The sequence below is a fragment of the Diabrotica virgifera genome, chromosome 6 (genome assembly GCF_917563875.1).
Source record: "Diabrotica virgifera virgifera chromosome 6, PGI_DIABVI_V3a".
Taxonomy (NCBI): Eukaryota; Metazoa; Arthropoda; class Insecta; order Coleoptera; family Chrysomelidae; genus Diabrotica; species Diabrotica virgifera.
This window is the reverse complement of record NC_065448.1, coordinates 205,820,174-205,844,592: the sequence shown is the minus strand read 5'-3', so window position 1 is coordinate 205,844,592 and position 24,419 is coordinate 205,820,174. Positions and strand designations below refer to the sequence as shown.

Here is a 24,419-nt window from a genome sequence, read left to right as displayed (position 1 = left end):
AGATGTTGCTACAAGAACTTACAGTAAAACAGCTCCGTGAACAGCTAGAGGAACGGGATCTGGACAGCAGTGGGCTCAAGATAGTCCTACAAGCACGACTCGAGGATGTCCTCACGAAGAACGGAGAAGACCCAAAGACGTTCCACTTCCAGTCAGCAGAACAAGCAATCTTATCGAAATTAAAAACTGTTTCTGAAACGATCGATGAAACTTCTAGAAAGAACAACGAAAAACTTGAAGAAGTTAGTAGACAGAACAACGAGAAACTTGAGGAAGTTAGTAGACAGAACAACGAGAAACTTGAGGAAGTTAGTAGACAGAACAACGAGAAATTTGAAAGTGTTTCTCAAAAGATCGATGAAACTTCTAGAAAAAGCGACGAGAAATTTGAAAGTGTTTCTCAAGTAATTAAAGACGTTTGTAGACAGAATGACGAGAAATTTGAAGAAGTTTCTAGAACATTCGATAAGATGCAGAAAAGTGTAGAGACCGTAGAAGAAAAGATCAAACAACTAGAGAGCATGATAACCGATACAAAAGTACAACCATCAGTTAATGCAGCAGCGTTGGATCCTGTAGTGAAAGATGAACTACCGAGAGACGAAACGTCGCATAATATGAGATTCAAATTACCACCATTCGATGGAAAGTCCTCTTGGTCCATATATCTTAGACAATTTGAAGCTATTGCGACCGCCAATCATTGGACCGAACAGGAAAAGGCTGTTTCCTTGACTGCTGCTTTGCGAGGTGATGCTGCAGATATATTAAGATCAATTCCTAAGGGTCAAGAAAATTGTTACCAGACCTTGTTCACTCGTCTAGAAAAACGCTATGGAGATGCCCATCTACAACAAGTATACAAAGCACAACTGCGAAGTAGAAGTCAACGAGCAAGTGAGAATCTGCAAGAATTTGAAGCAGATGTGGCTCGTGTGGTGCGGTTGGCTTATCCAGAGGTGCCAGACAGCGTTTTAGAAGAAATTGCAGTAGATACCTTCGTCAATGGGCTGAAAGATAATGAACTACAGAAAGCTTTACGACTAGCAAGGCCGAAAGTTTTAGATGAAGCACTTGCTATTGCATTGGAACACGAAACGGCTAGTCAAACTTCACGAGGCCATAGAGTAAGAACCATTGAAGAAAGTGACGAACACAACGATGAACGTCTGGAGGAAATGATACGGAGAGTATTAAGTAATCAGATGCCAAAGAGACGCGAGCCTAGATGTTGGAATTGTGGAGACGTAGGCCACATTCGTCGTAATTGTAAGAAGATCGTACAGCCGTCGGAAAACTAGAGCGGGTCGACACCAAGGGGCAACTGCCGACCTCGACAACTAGAGCCCCCATAGTAACTGTCAACCTCACGTCCTCCGGTGGAATCCACAACTTATACATCGAAGGTCGTATCAGTAATAGGTGTAGATCATTTTTGGTGGATACAGGTGCAACGAGAACTATCGCACGTCCAGATGTAGTACGAGACCATAATAAATTATCACCTGCAACAGTAAAGCTTAGAACAGCGACTGGTGAGCTAATTAATACATATGGCGAGGCTAATATGTCAGTATCCATTGGCCAGACCACAGTTGAACATCAAGTATTAATTGCCGAGATCTCCGACGAATTCATATTGGGGATGGACGTACTAAGGAAAGTGGGGGCAATATTGGATGTTCAAAATGGAGTTCTCAAGATCAATGGTGAAGAGTTGCCCTTTCACGACGACAAAGAAGATGTCATCCGCTTACTTACTACATGCGACGTAACCATACCCGGTAATAGTGAGAAAATTCTGATGACCATGCTTGATGGACACTGCCGAGAGGGAAGTTTAAGGATGGTCGAAGATGTGGATAATGTCGAGTTCCTAACGGCGAAAACTTTGGTAAAAGTTCGAGATGTGATCCCTGTAAGAGTTATGAATTTAAGGGAAACTGCTATCAAGTTAAGTAGAGGAGCTTTGATCGGGCAGTGTGTTTCCGTGGCTTCAATTTGCTCTGTGAATACCAATGAGAAATCATCGAAGGCGAAGTATCCAAAGGAGCTTGTTGAGATGATCATTGAAAGATGCCAAGATCTTGATCATGAACGAACGGAAAAAGTGACGTCTATGCTGATAGAGTATCAAGATGTTTTTGCTATTGACACGAAGGATAAGGGAAAAACAAGCATAGTGACGCATAAAATAAATACCGGAGACGCTCAGCCAATCAGACAACGGCCTAGACGACTTCCATTTGCGAAAAGAGATGAAGCCGAAGAGATTATCAAGGATATGGACAAACAAGGGGTAATTGAACCATCGAACAGTCCATGGACATCACCAGTAGTTCTGGTAAAGAAGAAAGATGGTTCAACGCGTTTTTGTATCGACTACCGCCAGCTCAATGCGGTAACAAAAAAAGATAGTTATCCTTTGCCCAGAATAGACGATACACTGGATACTCTCTCCGGTTCTCGTTGGTTTTCCACACTCGATTTAAAAAGTGGATATTGGCAAGTAGACATGGAGCCATCCGATCGGGAGAAAACCGCATTTTCGATAGGATCAGGGCTTTGGCAGTTTACGGCTATGCCGTTTGGTTTATGTAATGCCCCTGCCACATTTGAAAGATTAATGGAGGCAGTTTTAAGAGGTCTAACATGGAAAACATGCCTGGTTTACTTGGATGATGTAATTGTGGTTGGAAGGTCCTTTGATGAACATGCCAAGAATCTAATAGAAGTCTTTCAACGATTGAGGGCAGCGAACTTGAAGTTAAGTCCGAAGAAATGTCACATGTTTCGACGAGAAGTTAAGTATTTGGGACATATTGTATCGAGTAATGGTGTAACAGCTGATCCTGAAAAGATTGAAGCAATTAAAGATTGGCCAGTACCAAAAGATAAACATGAAATTAGAAGTTTCCTTGGCCTATGTACATATTACCGACGATTTGTCAAAGGTTTTGCCAATATCTCCAAGCCCCTAACAAAGTTGACGGAGGAGGGCAAAGAATATACATGGAGTGAGGAGTGTCAAAAAGCTTTCGAACAACTACAAAGGGCTCTGATCAGTGCACCGATATTAAGCTACCCGGGACAGGCAGGAAAATTTGTTTTGGATACCGATGCTAGCAACAGTGCCATAGGAGCTGTTCTCTCACAAATCCAGAATGGACAGGAAAAAGTCATCGCTTATTTCAGCAAAGTCCTGTCGAAACCAGAAAGAAACTATTTCGTTACCAGAAGAGAACTGCTGGGTGTAGTGAAGGCTTGCGAACATTTCCATAAATACTTGTACGGCAGAAAGTTCCTTCTTCGAACAGATCACGCTGCTCTAAAATGGCTCATACAATTCCGTAATCCAGAGGGCCAGATGGCAAGATGGTTAGAACGACTGCAAGAATATGATTATGAGATAGAACACAGGGCCGGAAGAGTTCATTCAAATGCTGATGCCCTTTCGAGACGACCATGCAGTGCAAATTGTAATCACTGTGCCAAATTAGAGGAACGATTTTGCCCCGTGAGACGAACCACCGTAGTTAATGAGCAATGGCAGCCCCAATAGTTACAAAACGCCCAAGAAGATGATCCATGTATAAAAAGAGTATTGGATTGGATGCTGCAAGGTGAAAGACCTAGTTGGCAGAACATTAGTGCATGTAGTCCAGAAGTCAAGGCCTACTGGAGCCAATGGAATTGCCTGGTACTAAAAGATGATCTTCTGTACAGAACCTTTGAGAACGATGATGGTACAGAATCTAAGCTGCAGTTGATTGTACCTAAAAGTAAAGTGTCAGAAGTATTGCGTCAGTTGCATGACGGTACATCAGGTGGACACTTTGGTATTACGAAGACTCTGCAAAAGGTTCGAGAACGGTTCTATTGGGTGAACTGTAAAGATGATGTAAGAAGATGGTGCCGGAAATGTGAACTGTGTGCATCCGGTAATGGTCCAGTTGGTAAAAAGAGAGCACCCATGAGACAGTACAATGTTGGAAGTCCTATGGAAAGAGTAGCAATCGACATTGCAGGTCCATTTCCAGAAACCAATGCTGGAAATAAATACATTCTGGTAGCCATGGACTATTTTACGAAATGGACCGAGGCCTATGCATTACCGAATCAAGAAGCTGCTACCGTTGCAGAGGTACTTGTTAAAGAATTCTTCAGCCGATTTGGTGTTCCCTTGGAGATCCACTCCGACCAAGGGCGAAACTTTGAGTCAGCTCTTTTCCAAAACGTTTGTAAATTGATTGGTGCCAATAAGACCAGAACAACACCCCTGCATCCTCAATCAGATGGAATGGTCGAGAGGATGAACCGAACGATGGGTAAACACTTGTCCAAAGTTGTATCTGAACATCAGCGAGATTGGGACCAACACATTCATTTATTCCTGATGGCCTACCGCTCGGCCGGGAATGAAACTACAGGTCAAACACCAACCTGCCTGATGTTGGGTCGTGAAGTTCGTTTGCCCTGCGACCTAGAGTTTGGCTGCAGACCTTCCGAGGAATATGTTGCAGGCGAAGAATACGTAGACCGCCTGAAGTTACGAATGAACAACATTCATGAACTTGCCCGACAACACATCCAGATAGCCAGTGACAGAATGAAAGATCAATATGATTCTCGCTGTAAGAATGAAAGCTTCGAAGTAGGTGATCTTGTCTGGCTTTATAATCCACAACGTCGTCGAGGCCTGTGTCCTAAACTGCAAAGACAATGGGAAGGTCCGTATGAAGTTAAGAAGAAAATAAATGACGTAATATACAGAATTAAGAAGTTGCCAAACGGTAAACCAAAAGTTATTCACATAAATCGTCTCGCACCATATGCTGGCTCAAATGAAACAGAGGAAGCCCGAGTCCTCCAACAGGAGATGAAAGATGCACCACAGCCAAGTTTTAAGGAATTTATGTCAAATTACGCAGAAAGAAAGAGTGCTAGATTCGGCGTGACCACAGAAGTTCAGCAAGATCTGTTTGGTGTTCCAGAAAACGTCTCTCTAGCCCACTGTGTTGCCCAAGACCTCGAGATGACTAAAGGAATCTCGTCCGTATTCAATAGAAAGTTCGGCCGCCTGGACGAGTTAAGAAATCAGCAGCCTAAAATTGGAAGAGTACTGCGATTGGAAGATGGTCCTCGATCTTTGCTGTATATGGTGACCAGGAAGTCTTATACGGACACGCCAAGCTATGAGAACATATGGCGTGCTCTAAGTAATTTGAAGAAAATCGTGTGTAATTATGACATCAAAGATTTGGCTTTACCAAAAATAGGCCATGCAGTAGAAAATCTGGATTGGAAGATTGTGAGAAGCATGCTTGAAGTGGTCTTCAGAGAAACTGGCGTACGAATTACTGTGTGTTGCATGAACCCGAAGATGTCGGATCCTTCAAAGACAGTAGACTGTTATTTCTTCTTGAAGGGTGTATGCAAAGCTGGAGAGTCGTGTAGATTCCGCCATCCTGGGCCTTCATCTAGAGTTGCTGATCGGGACGCTCAGATCTTAAGAGGGGAGCAATGTAGCAAAACAATGAGTCACCAGCCGCAAGGCGTAAGCCGAGAAAAGTCTAGATCGAAGCACGCTATACGTGGAACCGATGCGCGGTTGTTGGAAGGTCACACGATAGTCGGAGAGCTGGCTTAGCCCGGAATGATCGAGAATAACGACTAGGATATATAAGGCATAATTTTTGTGAATAGAGTTAGTCTTAAGCTAAAGTGTATAAGATAAATTCGTCTGTAACTTATATAAATAAAGTCGTATATAAATTACGAACCGCTAGTTTTATTGTAATTAGAAGTAATTACACTAATCACGCTACAATATGATAGACCACACATAACATTTCAGGACCTTGCGAAACTTCATCGACAGGTTGCTGTTACATAAAACTGGTTTCCAGGTCATTAAAGCCTTACGTGATATTTCGATCCTGGTTATTATCTCTTCATCAGTCACAATTTACATTTAACCAGCTACCAAGCCTTCTATCTCCCCTCTATTAAGACAAAGCAGACCTCGATCTATACTATATTCCAACTACCATCCACTTTGTCTTTGAAATGTTGATTTGAAGACTCTCCGATAACTTGCTTCACTGACTAGATTTACTAATGTCTGAAGATCTTGTAAATTTTCTGCAATAATCAACTATTTTCAATGGGAAATAGGCCACAATTTTACCAAAAAAATGATTTTATTAACGTTTCGACGCCCAAGTCGGGTGTCGTTATCAAAATACAAAATAATACTAGATTAAACAAAAATGTTGTTGCTTAGTAAAAAAATTCTTCTAATAATTTATTTAATCTGACTCATTTATATCGGCAGTTCAGACATATATTATACATTTTACAGTAGAAGACTTTAAAATGATATTGCCAATATTGATGAGTTGCGTTCCTGGGACGACTTTACTAAAAGATAGTTCATTAGATTACATGAAATCAACCTCAACTCAAGAATATCCGCCACAAAAAATCATAGCATGTGATCTGTCTTTAAAAAGACAACCAAATGCAACGGTGACAGTAAAATTCTCGCGCTAGAGATTCCATAGTAAATAACGAGGGAAAACCAGGAAAAACCTCATGATACTATCCCGACATCGTAAGTATTTGGGCTTACATTTAGTTTACTCTCAAAACTAATATGTACCAAATTCTGACTTTAATATAATATATGCTATTTTAAATTATAAATAATATTAATAATACATAGATATTATATAAATAATACTAAAATATAAAATATGTACTATATGTACTAACTCGATATGTTACTCACTTACTAATCGTGGTATTTTCTTTCTATTGACTTTCTCTTTTAGTATGAGTAACCACATCCTGCTGCATTCTACGGAGGAATTTGCGACACAATTGTTTTCATTTAGCATGATTAGAGCCGCTTCTTTGATTTTTCTCTTTTTACTATCTGTTTCTTTCAGGACTATACTTGAATCTCTCCACTGAACTCTATGTTCATTATCCCATGCGTGTTGACATATTTGAGATCTATGAAATTCTCTATTTTTAATATAAGACTGATGTTCACTTATTCTAACGTTTAATGGTCTTGATGTTTCACCTAAATAAAATTGTTCGCATTCACAAGGTATTTTATAAATACAATTCTTTGTTCTTTCTTGTTCATTGTTAGGTTTAGTTTTAGATAGAATAGATCTCAATGTGTTTGTTGTTTTGAGTGTTGTTGAAATGTTGAATTTATTTCCTATTGTTTTAAGTTTCTCGGATAGTCCTTTTATATATGGTATTGATATTTTTTTCGTATTATTTCTTGTGGATGTTATAGGATTCCGTTCTAGTTGTTCTGTTTTATTCGATCCAATCTTGACAATTCCTTATTTATAAACGATAAAGGATAATCATTTGTTAATAAAACAGATGTTAACAATTGTTTTTCTTCTAAAAATGAATTTTCGTTAGAACAAGTAATTTTGGCTCTATCATATAAGGATTTAATGATTCCCTTTTTAACGTTGATGTTGTGATTTGATTTGTTATTGAGATATCTGTTGGTATGTGTTGGTTTTCTATACACTTGAGTCTCATATCCATTATCCTTCTTCGAGAATAAAACATCGAGGAAAAGTAGAGTGATATTATATTCCTTTTCCATTGTAAATTTTATTGTCTCTTCTTGATCGTTTATAATATTTAGGAATGTATATCCAACAATTCTGATCTACGAAGCCATATTGAAAACTATCTCCACCATACTGTGGGTTTTAAATTTTGTTTAAAAATGATATTAGTTTCGAAATGCTCCATAAATATATTAGCCAATAATGGAGATAAAGAAGAGCCCATTGCTAGACCAAAATTTTGTTTATAGAATTATTTATTTAGTTGAAAACAGGCATTATTAGTACATAATGTCAATAACTCCATTATGGCTGATACATTTAGTCTTGTCCTAGTTGTCAGTGTATTATCATTCTCTTATTTCGTTTTGATTATGTTTAAAGTTTTATCTAATGGCACATTTGTAAATAAACTGTTTATGTCAAAACTAACTAAAATATTATTGGGATTAAATTTAATATTTGATAATTTGTTTAAAAAATGTTGTGTATTTTTTATTAATGTGTCATTATTATTTGCAAATGGTTTTATAATATTTACATATTAACATATCGAGTTAGTACATATTTTATATTTTAGTATTATTTATATAATATCTATGTATTAGTATTATTAATTTTATTTATAATTTAAAATAGCATATATTATTAAAGTCAGAATTTGGTATTAGTTAAATTTTGAGAGTAAACTAAATGTAAGCACAAATACTTACGATGTCGGGATAGTATCACGAGGTTTTTTCCTGGTTTTCCCTCGTGATTTACTATGGAATCTCTAGCGCGAGAATTTTACTGCCACCGTTGCATTTGGTTGTCTTTTTAAAGACAATTCACATGCTATGATTTTTTGTGGCGGATATTCTTGAGTTGGGTTGATTTCATGTAATCAAATGAACTAGTAAAGTCGTCCCAGGAACGCAATTCATCAATATTGGCAATATAATTTTAAAGTCTTCTACTTTAAAATGTATAATACCTGTCTGAATTGCCGATATAAATGAGTCAGATTAAATAAATTATTAGAAGAATTTTTTTACTAAGCAACAACATTTTTGTGTAATCTAGTATTATTTTGTATTTTGACAACGACACCCGAGTTGGGCGTCGAAACGTTAATAAAATCATTTTTTTTTGGTCAAATTCTGGCTTATTTCTCATTGAAAATAGTTGATTATAAAAATGCCACAAGAAAATAGCTTCAGAACAACATTTTCTGCAATAATGGCTATATTGCCAGCGTATCTGATATTGTTGACTATTTCTCCGCCTAGTCTTACTTCATCTTGTCTACCATCCAAAGTTTCCCTAAAGATTTCTTCAGTATACAGATTAAAAAGACTGGGTGGCAAAACACAACCCTGTCGAACTCCACGATAAACATATCCACGAGGTGCTTTTCTTGTTACAAACTGGAAGTCTTTGTTTTTGATCAAATATTTTAGCTAGTGGAATGAAACACTATTTTGTGATAAGTTATGTTTAGGAAACTTGAATAATTCTGAAGGAGAACAAAAATAAATTCATTATAGAAAATATTTACTTTATTTTTACTGTTATGAACTAAGTTACAGTATAATAATAATACCTGCTTTAGTGATGAATACAATTGTACGGAATTGTATTGGTTATGAATTCTCGCTATTGTGTGGGTCTATGGATCCTGACAATATTACTGGAGTTAAAGTAAAAGGTTTACTACATGATGAATGGGGGCTGGAGTTTCTTCCGTGGTCTGGACTGTTGGGTTGATTGGCAGTTGACTGTCCTGAAGACTGATTTAAAATCATCTGCATCTCATATTTTTGAGCCGTAGCAAATATTTCAGATTTTGCTAAGTTTAAATGATAGGCATCCAAGCTTTTTAAAGTTCTACTGATAAAAGTTAAAAACAGATCCACGGGGTGCTTTTCTGTTGTTGCAGACTTAAAGTCTTTGTTTTTGGTCAAATATTTTAATAACTGTAATGAAACTGTATCTTGTGATAAGTTAGGTTCTTCTATTTCATACAACCCTGGTACTTCGTCATCTTCTACTGGTAGATCTATATGTTCAAACATCTGTTTATTTGTGGAATTATTTGCTTCTTGGGAATCATGGGAAAAGTCAGAGTCCCTTTCACAATTGGTTTCATCGTTCATGGATTCACTCTCATTTTGTTCGTCTATCTGTTCTGTTATTTCAGTTTCATATATTTTCTTTGGATTTTTTTCTGACAAATGTTTCTTTAGGAATTCCAACTCTTTCGCGTATTTATATACATGTTTTTTTGGATAGCCACCTTTTGTAAGAGTTCTTCTTAAGGATCTGCGGTACGAATCTCTTATGTAATTCCATCTCTGTTTACATTCTGTAGCTGAAATAAAAAGAAACATCATATCAAGCAATGGAAATACAACATAATTTGGATATATGGAAAAGAGAAACAGAATAGGTAAAACAATTAAAATACATGGCGGTTATTTTACCTACACTCAAAAAAATTTAGTTCGTAATATTGATTAACAATGATTACTGAATAGTATTTCGTTGTCACAGCAATTTAATTTGTTGTTTCAACGAACTTTTAGACATTGACGAATGTATTTGGTTATTGTCACAATGATTGAATAATAATTGTGAAAATAACTAGAGTACATTAATCAATAACACTCAATTTATTCAGCCAATAACTTAGTTTCGTATATTTAATAAATACTGTTAATTCTGGCAGCAACTCACGTTCTTGATTTCGTAGATGACAAGCAATTACCTTGGTTTATCGCGACAACGTACAGATTTCATTAAAACAATGTACAAATGTTGTTAATATACAATAATATATGATTATTGAATAGATGTAAATTGATTGTTGTGACAACGAATGCATTAATCAATCTACTACTGCATTTAATACCCACAACCAATGCGTTTATTGTGACAATAATCGTAGTTGTTGAGACAATAAATGTTTTGCTTGACCATTTGAAAGTTAACGGCTTTTCCTTATCGTGATACCCCTAGCTTCTCTGTAAATGTATCCATTTTTTTCGAATCCTGAGAAAACTAATTATTATTTTTGAAAATTTAAATGCAAAATAAAATATTACAGTATCATCGAGGGTCTGAAGTCCCTGAGAACCTCTATAATGATTATTTTAATTTAGTCTATTTAAGTCACAGGGGTGAAAAAGAGAAAATTTAGCATGATTTTTAATTTCAAATAGGCATACCATTCAACAGAAACTGTTTGTTTATTCTAAGGGACTTTCTGCCCTGGGTAATAATGTAATATTTTATTCTGCGTTTAAATTTTTCAAAAATACTTATTAGTTTTCTCAGAATTCCAAAAAAAAATGAATGCGTTTAAAAAGAATTCGATCGAAATTTTGCACCTGCGCTCTCAAAAAGGATTAAAGTGTTATACATTTTTGGAATCACTATTTCAAACGCTTATAAATAAGCTGTCACATGACGTACTTTCCCATTAAAAAAATCAAAGTTACGCCGCGCCTGTCACCTGAAGAGGGATCGTGTAAAGTTCGAAACATTGATGTTATAATATACTTTAATTATTTTAAAAATCCACCTGTCCGAGCGTTTTGCTTATGTGCTAAAAATAAATAAGTTAATGGGGGGGGGGAGTGTAACACTTATTCCACTACATTGTATAAGTGAAATCATATGAAAAATCACACAGTGTAAAGTCCTTTAGGTTAAGGACAAAAAAGGGGGATTTAAAAAATTATTATTAATCAATTAATATCATACATTGGACTATTGCATTCAGTAATTATTAATATAAAATACGTTCATAGTAGGAATGAACGAAACTGATTGTAAGAATGAATAGAATTGCTTGTAAGAAAAACCGTATTTATTGTGGGAATGAACGGAATTAATTGTAACAATAAACGGAAATAATTGTAGAAATAAACGAAATACGTTAGGAGAAATAACACTGTTATTGACACAACGAATAGTCTTCGTCGGTCAATTAACGACGTTGTTGTTTCAATAAATAGTGTTCGTTGACTCAGTGAACAGAGTTCGTAATATCAATAAAGTGATATTATGGTATACATAATGAATATTCATCCATTCAATAAACGTAATACATTGGCTCAACGAACGAAAATAATGAATTGATGAACATCGTTTTGTTGTCCCAATAAAACCAAGAATTGGACAAATTTTAAGTATTGCGTTTGTTGTCTGAATTAACATTTTTATTGATATTACGTACCTTTTTCATTGAGTGTAATCCAGGAAAAATCGATACGGGTGTATTATAGTATAATAGAGTAGTATAATAAAGTAGTCGGGTGTATTATAGTAGAAATTGTACAAGATGTATCCGTTTTAAACACATTTACAATTGGAAGGGATCACAGATTGATTCGAGTAAAAATTCTGTTCAATTTAAAGAATGAATGAACAAAAATGATAAAATCAGACAAGCGTAAATGGACCCCGCCTGAAAATACAGACCACTTTCGTGACATCATTGACCACAATCTGCAACAAATCAACGACGAAACAGAGGTCGAAGTTCTAAACGAAAATATCGTAAATGCGATTAAAGAAGCGGAGAAGGTGTGTTGTCCTAAAATGATGAAAAAACATGAAAAAATAAGTCTTAACACTAAAAATCTTATAGAAGAAAGAAGGAAGCTGAGGGACAGGTATAACACAAACTACGCAGAACTTACTCAACTCAGTAAAACAATAAACAAATAAATCCGAAAGGACATAAGGCAACATAACATGAGAAAGGTGACAAGGGTGGTAGAGAAAAATAGAAGTCTGAAAGTTCTAAGACACAACATGTCCACAGGAAAAAAGAACATACATACCTAAGTTAAGAAATAAACAAGATGACATTGTGACTGATCAGGAAGAAATAGTGAAAATAGTAGAAGACTTCTACAGACAACTTTATGAAACAAGTGAGTCCGATGAAAGACGCCCTTTACCAAAAATAGAGAATCAAGGCTCAGAGTTAATGCCGAACATAACTATTGGCGAAATTAAAAATGCGCTTCAAAAGATGAAGGACAAGAAATCCCCAGGTGGAGACAAAATAATGACTGGAAGCATAAAACTAGGAGGAAATACACTTTTACTGGCACTTGCTAAATTATTCAATAAATGTCTGTGCGAAGCGATAACACCGACGCAGTGGAACAACGCAGAAATCGTCTTTACTCCATAAGAAGGGAGATATTAGCGACCTTAGAAACTACCGACCCATTAGCTTGCTGTCACAAGTATATAAGTTATTACCAACAGACTAGGAAGTAAGTTGGATTTCTATCAGCCAAAAGAGCAAGCAGGTTTTAGAGCAGGATATGGCACGAATGATCATTTACAAGTAATTAAGAACTTAATAAAAAAGAGTGTTGAATATAACAAGCGATTAGTCCTGATATTTGTTGTCTACGAAAAGACTTTTGACACCATAAGTCGTCAAAAAATGCTAAAAGCCTTAACAGAGTGTCGTATAGATCATCGCTTAATATACATGATTAAATACATCTATCAAAATGCGACAGCAAGCGTGAAACTGGCAGATAAAAAGACCAACGCATTTAAAATAAAACGGGGAGTGCGACAGGGAGACACAATTTCGCCAAAATTGTTTACAGCATTCTTCTTCTTCTTCTTGTAATAGGACTATGTCCTGTTTCTTCTGTTACAGTCTTTGCTGCGATCCGGAGCTCCAACTCTCGTACCATCGTTTTTTGGGTGTTCCTATGGGTCGCTTGGTGTTGGGCTTCTGTGTTTCCGCCCAATGCGCCATACGTTCAGGGTCCATTCGATCTACGTGGTCTCTCCACATGCGTCGTCGCGCTCTTGTCCATCTCACTACGTCTTGAACGCCTAGCTCTCTCAATGTGTCTTCGTTTCGTATTCTATATCTGAGTGTGATACCTCTTTTGGATCTTAGGGTTTTCATCTCTGTTGTTCTCATTATTTGTTTGGTCTTTGTTGTCTCGGCCCTTGTCTCAGCTGCGTATGTCAGTACGGGTCTAACACATGTCTTATAAATGCGGACTTTGCTTTCGGTGCTCATATATTTATTCCGCCAGATTAAATCCCTCAGGAAACCAGATATTCTCGCTGATTTCGTTGCCTGCTGTTTTGATTCTTGCCAAAGAGGGTCTAGGACATTTCGGCGTCGCCGTTTCGGCGTGGCCGTTTGGGCGTAGAGCCGTTTCGGCGTAGGCCGTTTCGGCGTCGGCCATTTCGGCGTCAGAGATTTTATTTTAGTTGACTAAATACCTACATTGGAGTCTATTAGTAAGACATTAGATTATACCTACGTTACTTTTTTAGAAATTTAAGAGGCTCTTGATTTATATCTATACCACACTAAAAAAATATATTAAATGTTATTTTTTCCAACTTTTGTAAATGTAAGCTATTTAATTGCACATAATTAATTAAAAAATTAATATATTATATATATATTATATATTATATATTATACAGTACAATTTTCAAAGGAGGAAGACCTAACCCTTCGGTCCAAACCTAACTTTCGGGTATTATTTTACATCTTCTAAAATTAAAATGTCGAAAATTGTTCTCCTGACTCTACATTTTTTGTTAAAGAAAATTTCAGACTATCATACATTAACAACTATTTTTTTTCTCTCTCACTTTGCCAAAGTATCTGTCGCCGAATCAGCCGGCGCCGAATCGGCGGGCGCCGAATCGGCGGGCGCCGAACCGGCAGGCGCCGAAATGGCCGACGCCGAAACGGCCTACGCCGAAACGGCTCTACGCCCAAACGGCCACGCCGAAATGGCCACGCCGAAACGGCGACGCCGAAACGTCCCATTCCGTGCCAAAGATGCCTGTCGCTAGATATTTCCACACCTAAGTATCTACAATCCATTACCTGTTCGATTATATGGTCGTCCACTACTAATTTACATCTTATTGGGTTCCTGAATATTACTTACCATCGACTGGGTTTTCTCTTTGGATAGTGTCAGGTTATACTTTTCGGCGGTTATTTTAAATTTTTGTAGTAGGCGTTGTAAGTCATCTTCGTTTTCGGCTATTAAGATTGCATCATCTGCGTAGCAAAGTATTCTCATGGTTCGGTAACCTATTTTGTATCCCTGATTCATTATGTTAACACTACCTATAACTTCATCCATTATTAAATTAAATAGGCATGGACTGAGGCTGTCCCTTGTCTAATGCCTGCATTGATTTTGATTTCTTCCGTGAGCCCGTGTGTGGTTTTAATTCGTGTTTTGTTGGATCTATTGAGCTCTTTGATTATGTTTCTATACCTCTGACCTATGTTTTTCTTTTCAAGGATAGTCAGCACGTCCTTTAATCGTACTCTGTCGAATGCTTGTTTCAGATCTACAAAGCATGTGAACATGGGCTTGTCGAATTCTAGTGATTTCTCAACTAATTGTCGCATTATGAAAATAGCGTCTATTGTAGATCTGTTTGGGCGAAAACCCTGTTGTTCTTCCGATACCCCGGCTTTCTTATATATTTTTTGGGATAGAATTTTTGTCAATAGTTTTGATGTAGAATTGAGTAGTGTAATTCCTCGGTAGTTCGTAGGATCTGTCTTTACGCCTTTCTTGTAGATGGGTATTGTTATACTCTCTCTCCATTCCTTTGGTACTGTCATGTTGTTTACAATTTTTTGGAATAATGTTATCTCTATTATTTTTGTACCTCCGTATTTAATTAATTCATTTGGTATATTATCCGGACCTGGTGATTTTCTATTTTTTATCTTTTGATTGCTTCGTTTACTTCTTCTTGGGTGATGTTGGCATTCTCTGTTTCTTCTTGGTGAATGTTTTGTAGGTCATTTCTTTGTACTTTATTATTATCGTCGTTATCGTCTTTGTATAGATTCTCGAAATGAGTTACCCATTCTTCTGGTTTTATTGCGTTAATTTGTAATTCTTCGGTAACCAGCTTCTTCCTGTTCCTCAACATGTTCCATACCTTCCTTTCACCTCCTCGTAAATCATGTTCCATGTCATTTGAGAATTTTTCCCAATATATTCGTTTTAGATCTTTGATTCTGTTAGTTGTTCTATTTCTTTCTTATTTATATCTTTGATACTCTTCTGGGGTCCTATTGTTAATATATCTTACGTATGCATCTTTCTTCTCTTTTGCTAAATCTTTGACTTCCTGTGTGAACCATGGTTTTTGGTTTCTGCCGCTGTTTAAGTCAATTGTTCTTTCTCCAATTGGTTCTTTTGCACTACTAGGTATATGCTTTTTTATTTTTTCCCAGTTACAACATTACTAGAGCATATGTTTAAGAACGCAAATCTGAGTGAAAAAGGAATTAATATCAACGGAGAAATACTTAGTCATTTGAGATTCGCTGACGATATTGTTCTTTTTGCTGACAGCATCGATGATGCAGTATCGCAACTGGAGAAACTATACCTAGCCTCCTTACAAGTTGGATTAAAAATCAACCGTACAAAAACACAAATCATGACAAATCTTGTGTTAAGCGAAAAGATTTCAGTAAATGGCATGCCTATTGAAGAAACCACCTCTTATAAGTACTTAGGACATGAGATACGCATAGGAAGAGATGATCAAACGTGCGAAATAAGTCGCCGCATAGGACTCACTTGGGTGGCATGCGGAAAGCTGAAAGCTGAGCTATGTCCTTAATTCAGAACTGCCTATGTGTCTCAAAAGAAAAGTCTTTGATCAGTGTGTGTTGCCAGTACTTACCTATGGTGCAGAAACTTTTAACAGTAACCAAGAAAGTAAGAAATACAATTTGTGTTACCCAAAGAGCCATGGAACGCTCAATGTTAAGGCATTTCTCGTCGGGATCGAATTACGAACAGGGAGATAAGACGGAGAACAGGAGTGACGGATGCCATAGAAAGAATTATGACCCTAAAGTGGAACTGGGCTGGACGCATAGCTAGAATGTCGGACAACAGATGGACACAGCGAATAATATACTGGAGACCAAGACATGAAGCATATCGAAGTAAAGGTCGTCCGCCAACCAGATGGTCTGATGACATAAAACGGATCGACAAAAACTGGATGCAAACAGCACAAAACAGAAATGCATGGAAAAGACTGAGGGAGACCTATATCCAGCAGTGGATAGATCCGGTTTGAATGATAATGATGAGTATGATATCTGAGTGAAGCTGCTCTGAGAATGTTTCTGCGTATCAACAGAAGTTGGAAATATTTTGCTTTTCATTGGAGATATCCAGCCTTATCCAGCAAGAATCACGTAGCCACTCAATTCTTATCTTCACCACCAAGTCGGTATACACCGATAACCTCAACAACCTCACTAACAATTGGGTAAATCCAGTTTAAGGTGGTGTAAGAGTAAGACCCTCTGATCTATGGGAGAAGGGAGCATTGGTCCTTCGATGAGTAGAGGATTTGGCGTTGGGTTAATTACCTAACAGCCTAAAAAAAAAGAAAAACATATGAAGCAAAATGACAAGCCTCTGAAAAGAATGGATACCAGGAAACGATAGCAACCGAACCAACAATTATTCTAAGAATATAAAATATACTGATCAATTTTAGGACAAAGACAGCTAAAAGAACTATGCAATAGATAAAAAAAGTACCAGGTAGGCGTAACCGCTCTACAAGAAACACATCTTAATTATCTGGGGGTGGAAATATCAAGCTTTCGTTTTTAAAATAGTGTGGAAAACAATTAATGTCACCTACAACATAAAGGTATAAGATTATATGAGAAATTATAATATAGATATTTACAAATCATGTGTAAGATTAATGTGATATAGTCGGTTCGCTAAACTCTAGACACAACTGGCTAGTGATTTTAGCAGGTAATTTTGCCAATTTGGTAAAAGTAGTTAGTAATTTTGCCAATTTTGGCAAAATTGGCAAAAAACAAAAAAAAGTACCTACTAAAATCACTAGCCACTTGTGTCTGAGTTTAGCGAACCGACTACAGAAACGAGAACTTCTTCTTCTTTAAGTACCGCCTCCAAATCGGAGGCTGATATCATCATTACTAACTTTACTCTATCTACCGCTGCTCTGAAAACTGCATTTAAAACAGTGCCATAAATTCTTCAACAACGACACTCTCCTTCTTCATGTACTCCTTCCTTCTCTTATCTTTCCCTGTATTATCAGCCTTAGTAGTTCATATCGCTGTCCTCTCATTACGTGTCCCAGATGTTGTAACTGGAGAAACGATAAAAACGAGAACATAGGCAACAGAAACAAAAAAAATAGTAACCTTAGAAATGAGAGCCTTCGAGATCAATTAATGGTAATTAATTCTCTTTTAATTATTTTTGGTGGAAATAAGCCCAATTTTACTTTGAAATAAATTTATATGACGATTCGATTTAGACCGGGCCCTGGAAGTATTTGAGTATGCGAAACCTGAGGACCGGCAACTATGTTCAGATTATTTTACGAAAAACTGAATCTTACCGGAAGGTGCAGGTAACCCCCGCCCCCGTATGTTACGGGCAGATAAAAAGCGAGTTTTCGCAAAAAAACATTTTTTTGTATTGTTTGGGTCATTCTAAGCAAATAACGTTCGTACAAGTTTTTTCGTAAAATGCATAATTTTCGAGATAAACGCGGTTAAACTTAAAAAAAATCGAAAAATTGCAATTTGAACCCGAATAACTTTTGATTAAAAAATAAAATAGCAATCATGCTTGCAGCATTTGAAAGTTCAAGTCAAATTATACCGGTTTTGATTATTTGCATTGCTAAAATAGTTATTTATGAAACAGTTCGTGAAGTATGCTTTTTGCGAACGCACGCGATATTTAGAGCACGAGCGACAAAGGAGCGAGTGCTATACATCGCGTAAGTTCGCAAAAAGTACTTCACGCACAGTTTCATACAATATCTTATCTACGATAAACAAATAAAAAAACTGTAACTCTTCGTCACTGGAATTCATTTCTATTCTACAATTTATAGAACTTTGACATTTAAAAATTCTAACTTCTTTCAAACCACAAAACTGTCAAAACTTTTGTTGTAATCTATTACTCAAATGTCATCACCATGACAACGCGAGTTAAGGATATTAATTTGATTATAACGACAGAGACAGCTATACAGTGCATGTCTATCCTTAATTCAGATATACTTTCCAGTTTACATAACATTTGCCGTGTACGTCAACTTAACAAGTAAAGTTAGGTTATGTAAGACATAAATATACAGCATATTGTTTTATTTTATTTATTATTGTTTTGTTACTTCTTTTTATTTTTGATTAAAGTTCTGTGTTAAAGGTTTTGACTGAATTTTTATGTTTTATAATGTTAATCAAAATTAATTGATAAACCAATGATATAAATTTAGATTAAAACAAGACATAGGTAAGTAATTTTTTGCACGGCTAGCTTTGATCCCAATAATTGTGGATCGCTCGTTATGAAAGTGTGCGAAAAAGTAAACCCCATTTTAAATACATTGTTACTTCACCCACACTTTAAATCCTTCACGCACTGCTACCTATAATGACAGTTTTCACAAACTAAAAACGTATGCATAATATGATATAGAGTAGATAAATTAATTTTTTTATTGGTAAACAAAGCTATAAAGAAACAGTGGTTGAGGAGCGTCTTGTCGCATGTCCGCACCGCGCCAAGGATCAGGCGCGGATCCTGTACCATGGAACCGACCAGGTAGGACTTCCGTGGCGCGGTGCGGACATGCGGCAAAACGCTCAAACACTGATTGTTTATTGTTTATAGCTTTGTTTAACGTTAAAAAAAATATTTAGCAATGCAAATAATCAAAACCGGTATAATTTGACTTGAACTTTCAAATGCTGCAACCAGAATTAGGGGAGTGCATATAGATTTTCACTTCGGAAAAAATCAAACAAGATAGAACTTTTTGTAATTTCATTAAGAAATGTTTAATAAACAACATATCAAAAAGTTCTACTCGAGAAGTGGGTGCTTCCTTTTTTAATAAACAAATGAACTGCAAAATTAGATGTTGTTTTAAATAACTCCGAAAATATAAATTTTAGAAAAAAACTGACTTGATTGAAAAATTCAGAAAATTTTAGAAAAAAAACCTTATATAAAGATTTTTCTAAAATTAAATCTGTAGCTTCTATAATTTTTTATTTATAACGCTAACGTCACCCTTCTCACAAACATTGGCGCACTGTAAACTAGGGTATGGCGAAGTGCACGGTTGAGTTATTTTAATGTAATTCTTTAACTGATCGATCAAATGAAATGTTAGAAATTGGAACTGAAAGAAGAATAATTAAGCTATTTTATGGTTATAATAAAAAAAAATAAAATGTATGGGCATAAGTACGGTGTGGGCTGAAAATGAGACTTACATGAATTTTGTTTAAAAATGATTCAAAAATGTGTAATTAATACAATTTTTCTTATAAAACTCTCACTTTTGCACCACTTACCTTTCAAACATCTTACTAAACGATGTTTCATTAAAAAGAATTGATACAATTTTATTCAAATGATATGACGTCTCAAAAAATGTAATTTTTGAAAATTTTATAGTTTTACAGAATTAACACCACTTTAAGACGGTATTACTCAAGTTTGAACATGTCTATCACAGTTTAATAGGTGTTTTTTAAAGCTTAGAATGTTTTCTTTAAAATGCACTGAATTATTTTACTTTAGAAATAAAATACACTATTTCTTTTTGAGAAAATTAAGAAAGATAACAAAAATGTAATACAAAAACTGAAAATTACCAGCTAAAAAAATGTTTATACAAAGTGATCAAAACATTTTTCTGTAAAACTTACCTAAAATACATTTAATAATAAACTTCAACAATAATAAATGTTCAACAAAAAAAATTTTTAGCTCTTATACAGGATGTCTGCGTAACTTGGAACCTATTGATAACTTTTTTATTATCAGTCTTACGAAAAAAAGTTATTCTTTATAAAATACTCTGCATCGTATATAATTTAAGAATCAACCATCAAATATAAAATTTTATTAAATTTATACGTGGTATGTCAAAAAATATGAATTTCACTCAAGAGTAAAGTACCTTTATAATTCACAATATCGAAAATTGTTATTCAAAAAAGTTGTTTGGAATTAAAAAATATGTTTCAGTGTTCAATTACATCCTTCTAATTAAAATATTGTGAATAATAAAGGCACTTAACTCTTAAGAAAAATTTATATTTTTTACATACCTCGTATAAAACTGAAAAAGTTTGATATCTGATGGTTGTATCTTAGATTTTAGACCAGGTAGAGCATTTTGTGAAGAATAACTTTCTTTTCGTAAAATTGATAATAAAATAGTTACAATAATTGTAATAAAATGATGATGGTTATTCGTAATTTGAGAAAAAATTGATTTTTTTTTCGATTAGAATGATGTAATTGTATATTAAAATAGAGTTTTTAATTTCAAACAACTTTTCATAATAGCATTTTTTGATATTCTGGAATATAAAGGTACTTACTCTTTAAAGAAATTCATATTTTTGACATAACTCGTATAAAATTGACAAAATTTAATATCTGATGGTTGAGTTTTAGATTTTTGACTATCGAGAGTATTTTATGAAGAATAACTTTTTTCCGTAAAATTGATAATAAAAAAGTTTTACATGTGGTTCCTAGCTACGCAGACATACTGTATAAGAGCTTCTGTATAAGAATTTTCAAATTCCAATGCCATATTCGGATTCAGCATAATCAAAAACAAACTAGAAACATATTTGACCAAAGCAAAATGATGAATTTAACGATATTTTTAAAATGATTGATACAAAACAATTTTTATTGTTTAAACAATTAAAAGGACCAGAGACCAACGTTGGAATGCCACAATACAGCATTGGTGACCTTACGAAGGTAGATTGCCAAGAGGTAGACCACATGTGAGATGGGTAGATGAAATAAAGACAATAGCCGAAACAAATTGGAAGCAGATATGTTGCTCAGGATAGAGATAGATCAATGGAAGGAGTTGGTAGAGGTCTAAGTCCATAAACGGACGAGACCACGCTAAGAAAAATATGCTATAGTAAAGAAGACTTCCCGAATTCGCGTGTTCTCTTTCTTAGGCTATGTATATGGTTATTAAATACTTAATCCTCATAAATATACAAAAGTAAGATAAAAAGTTTTATCCATGTTAACTTCAAATTGAGTTAGACAATCAAATTAATTATTTAACAAGTAATGACTTTCAAAATACATGGGAATTAAGGAATTAATCTATCAGCCGACAACAATATCGAAGAAGAGGTAAAAGGCCAAATAATGAAAGCCTAATCGACACAGTATTTGAGATGTGGATTTATCGACGAATCCTTAAAGTTCCCTGGACCGCACGAATAACAAATGAAGAAATCGTGAGAAGAATTGGTACAGAACGACAACTAATGTGCACAATTAAACAGAGAAAAACGGCATACCTGGGGCACCTAATTATAGAAACGAAAGATACTAGTTTCTGCAAACCTTAATTGAAGGAAAGGTCGAAGGAAGAAGGGGAGTGGGCAGGAAAAAATGTCATGGCTCCGTAATGTCAAACAATGAACAGGACTAAGAAACATAGGAGACCTAATACATACTGCAAGGGATAGAGAAAAATGGTCAAACGTGATCGCGAACATCCGTTAGTGGATTGCATATGAAGAAGAAGAAGAAACAACACAATTTGGAAGAACAAACACCTAAGATTGGAAAAAAGGCCCGAATATATGTCAGTTATTAGGCCAGTTACGACTTACAATTTACAGCCGAAACAATAACAGATAGGTACAAGCAAAATACGAAAACATCTGGAGACCAACAAAATGAAAAGAAGGATTGCTGGAAAAGTACTACAGGACAGGGTAAGAAGTGAGGAAATCAGACGCATATGTGGGGTAGACAATATAAATAGCTGGGTAAAGAACATGAAAGAAGAGTGGAATCAACACATAAGCAGGATGTCTGAATCAAGGATAGTAAGAATAGCCAGGGACAAGTCACCGTTAGGCAGAAGAAGTATAGGACGCCCAAGGAAAATATGGAAAGACAATTTATGGGCAGAACGAAAGGCACCGTTCAAGAAAGACAGGCAGTACTGCCTATATAAAAGAAGAAGAAGAAGTTCAATTAGCCGATCTACAATACTTACTAATATCTAATACATAATTATAATTACTTACCATTTAATACTTTCATTTCGTATGCAATTATGTCCCATTTACTTTGTTTCCCCGCATAATCCATATATTTACTATGGGACGCATCATACAGTACCGGATATTGTCGTACAAGTTGAATGAGCCTTTCATCATTCATAATTTAAATATTAAAGATATTTAAAAATCTATTCGGTTTACCGTAGTTTTTTGAAGGTTCAATGCTTTCAACAAAATACTGAAAATATCGTTATCATAAAATGCGATTAAAATGTACAGTACTGTCGGAACGTTTACTGAAACACGACTGAAGGGGAAAGCAAGGTTAAATCTGAGGCGGACCGGGCGGACGACTACGTGACATCGCCACTGCATAGAGATGGCTGCTTCAAAAAATACAGCACCGATATTTTGTTCTTCCGTCACGTCGCAATCAGACAGAACGTGATGGATTCGAAAGCATCGGAACGGTATTGTATTTTATATTTCTTTTCTTCAAAATTTCTTATGAATATATCGGTAAGTGATATACTGCATAATAATCTTTTTACACATTATTTTATTTTGGCAATAAATATAATAAATATAATGTTTTAAAACTTAGATTTTGTTTTATTTTGCAGGCAAATTGGGAGCAGACATTACTAGAAATCTAATCCATTCTGGCGGAACGAATGTGTGGAAAAAGCTTACATAATATACTCCAAGAACGTTTCTACAAAATTCTGATCTGATACTAGTTTGTTTATCAGATAAAGAAGCAATGTAGGTTCTTATTCGTGAAATTTCAAATCAAATATGTCAACATGAAATAACCAAAAAATAAATCATTTTTCGGGGAAAACTCATCAAAACTTTTTTAGTGTTTAAAAGAAGCTTTATCTTTTATTTTTTTATAAAAGTTTCTAACAAGAAAACGAAGCAAGTTACTCTCAAAATAAAATAGATCTCTTTTTTTTTGGTAAAAAAATCTGAAGCTATTTCCTTGTGGCATTTTTATGATTAACTATTTATATGGGAAATAAGCCACAATTAAACTGAAAAAAATAATTTTATTAACGTTTCGACGCCCAAATCGGGTGTCGCTGTCAAGATACAAAATACTACTAAATTAAACAAAAATGTTGTTGCTAAGTAAAATATTCTAATAATTTATTTAATCTGACTCTTTTATATTGGCAATTCAGACATATATTATACATTTTAAAGTAGAAGACTTTAAAATGATATTGCCAATATTTATGAGTTGCGTTCCTTGGACGATTTTACTGAAATATAGTTCATTCGATTACATGAAATCAACCCCAACTCAAAAATATCCGTCACAAAAAAATCATAGCATGTGCTCTGTCTTTAAAAAGACAACCAATTGCAACGATGGCAGTAAAATTCTCGCGTTAGAGATTCCATAGTAAATCACGAGGGAAAACCAGGAAAAAATATAAATATTTATTTATATAAATAGTTAATGGTAAAAAATCATCATCTACTTGGCATATCACATAAAATTAATCAAAATAAGAAAATCTACGGTTTCGTTTTGATTAAAATCTGTCTTCCTCCATCCCCCGATAGTACTATTTCTAGGTCTACCTGTTGTCAAGGAGGCTCTAAGGAAGACAGATTTTTACCATTCCGACCGTAGATTGTCGATATAAATTAAA

The 24,419-nt window shown here is 35.3% G+C and overlaps 1 protein-coding gene across 1 annotated transcript; it reads right to left on the bottom strand.

Annotated features, from left to right (window-relative positions):
- Window positions 1–9,133: 9,133 nt before the first annotated feature.
- On the bottom strand, window positions 9,134–23,077 carry LOC126887151 (uncharacterized). The gene is made up of 2 exons (XM_050654513.1): window positions 22,780–23,077; window positions 9,134–9,963 (listed from the first exon to the last, which is right to left on the bottom strand). The coding sequence occupies exons 1-2, from the start codon at window positions 22,913–22,915 to the stop codon at window positions 9,236–9,238; spliced, it is 864 nt and encodes a 287-aa protein (XP_050510470.1). The 5' UTR covers window positions 22,916–23,077; the 3' UTR covers window positions 9,134–9,235.
- Between the last annotated feature and the right edge of the window lie 1,342 nt (window positions 23,078–24,419).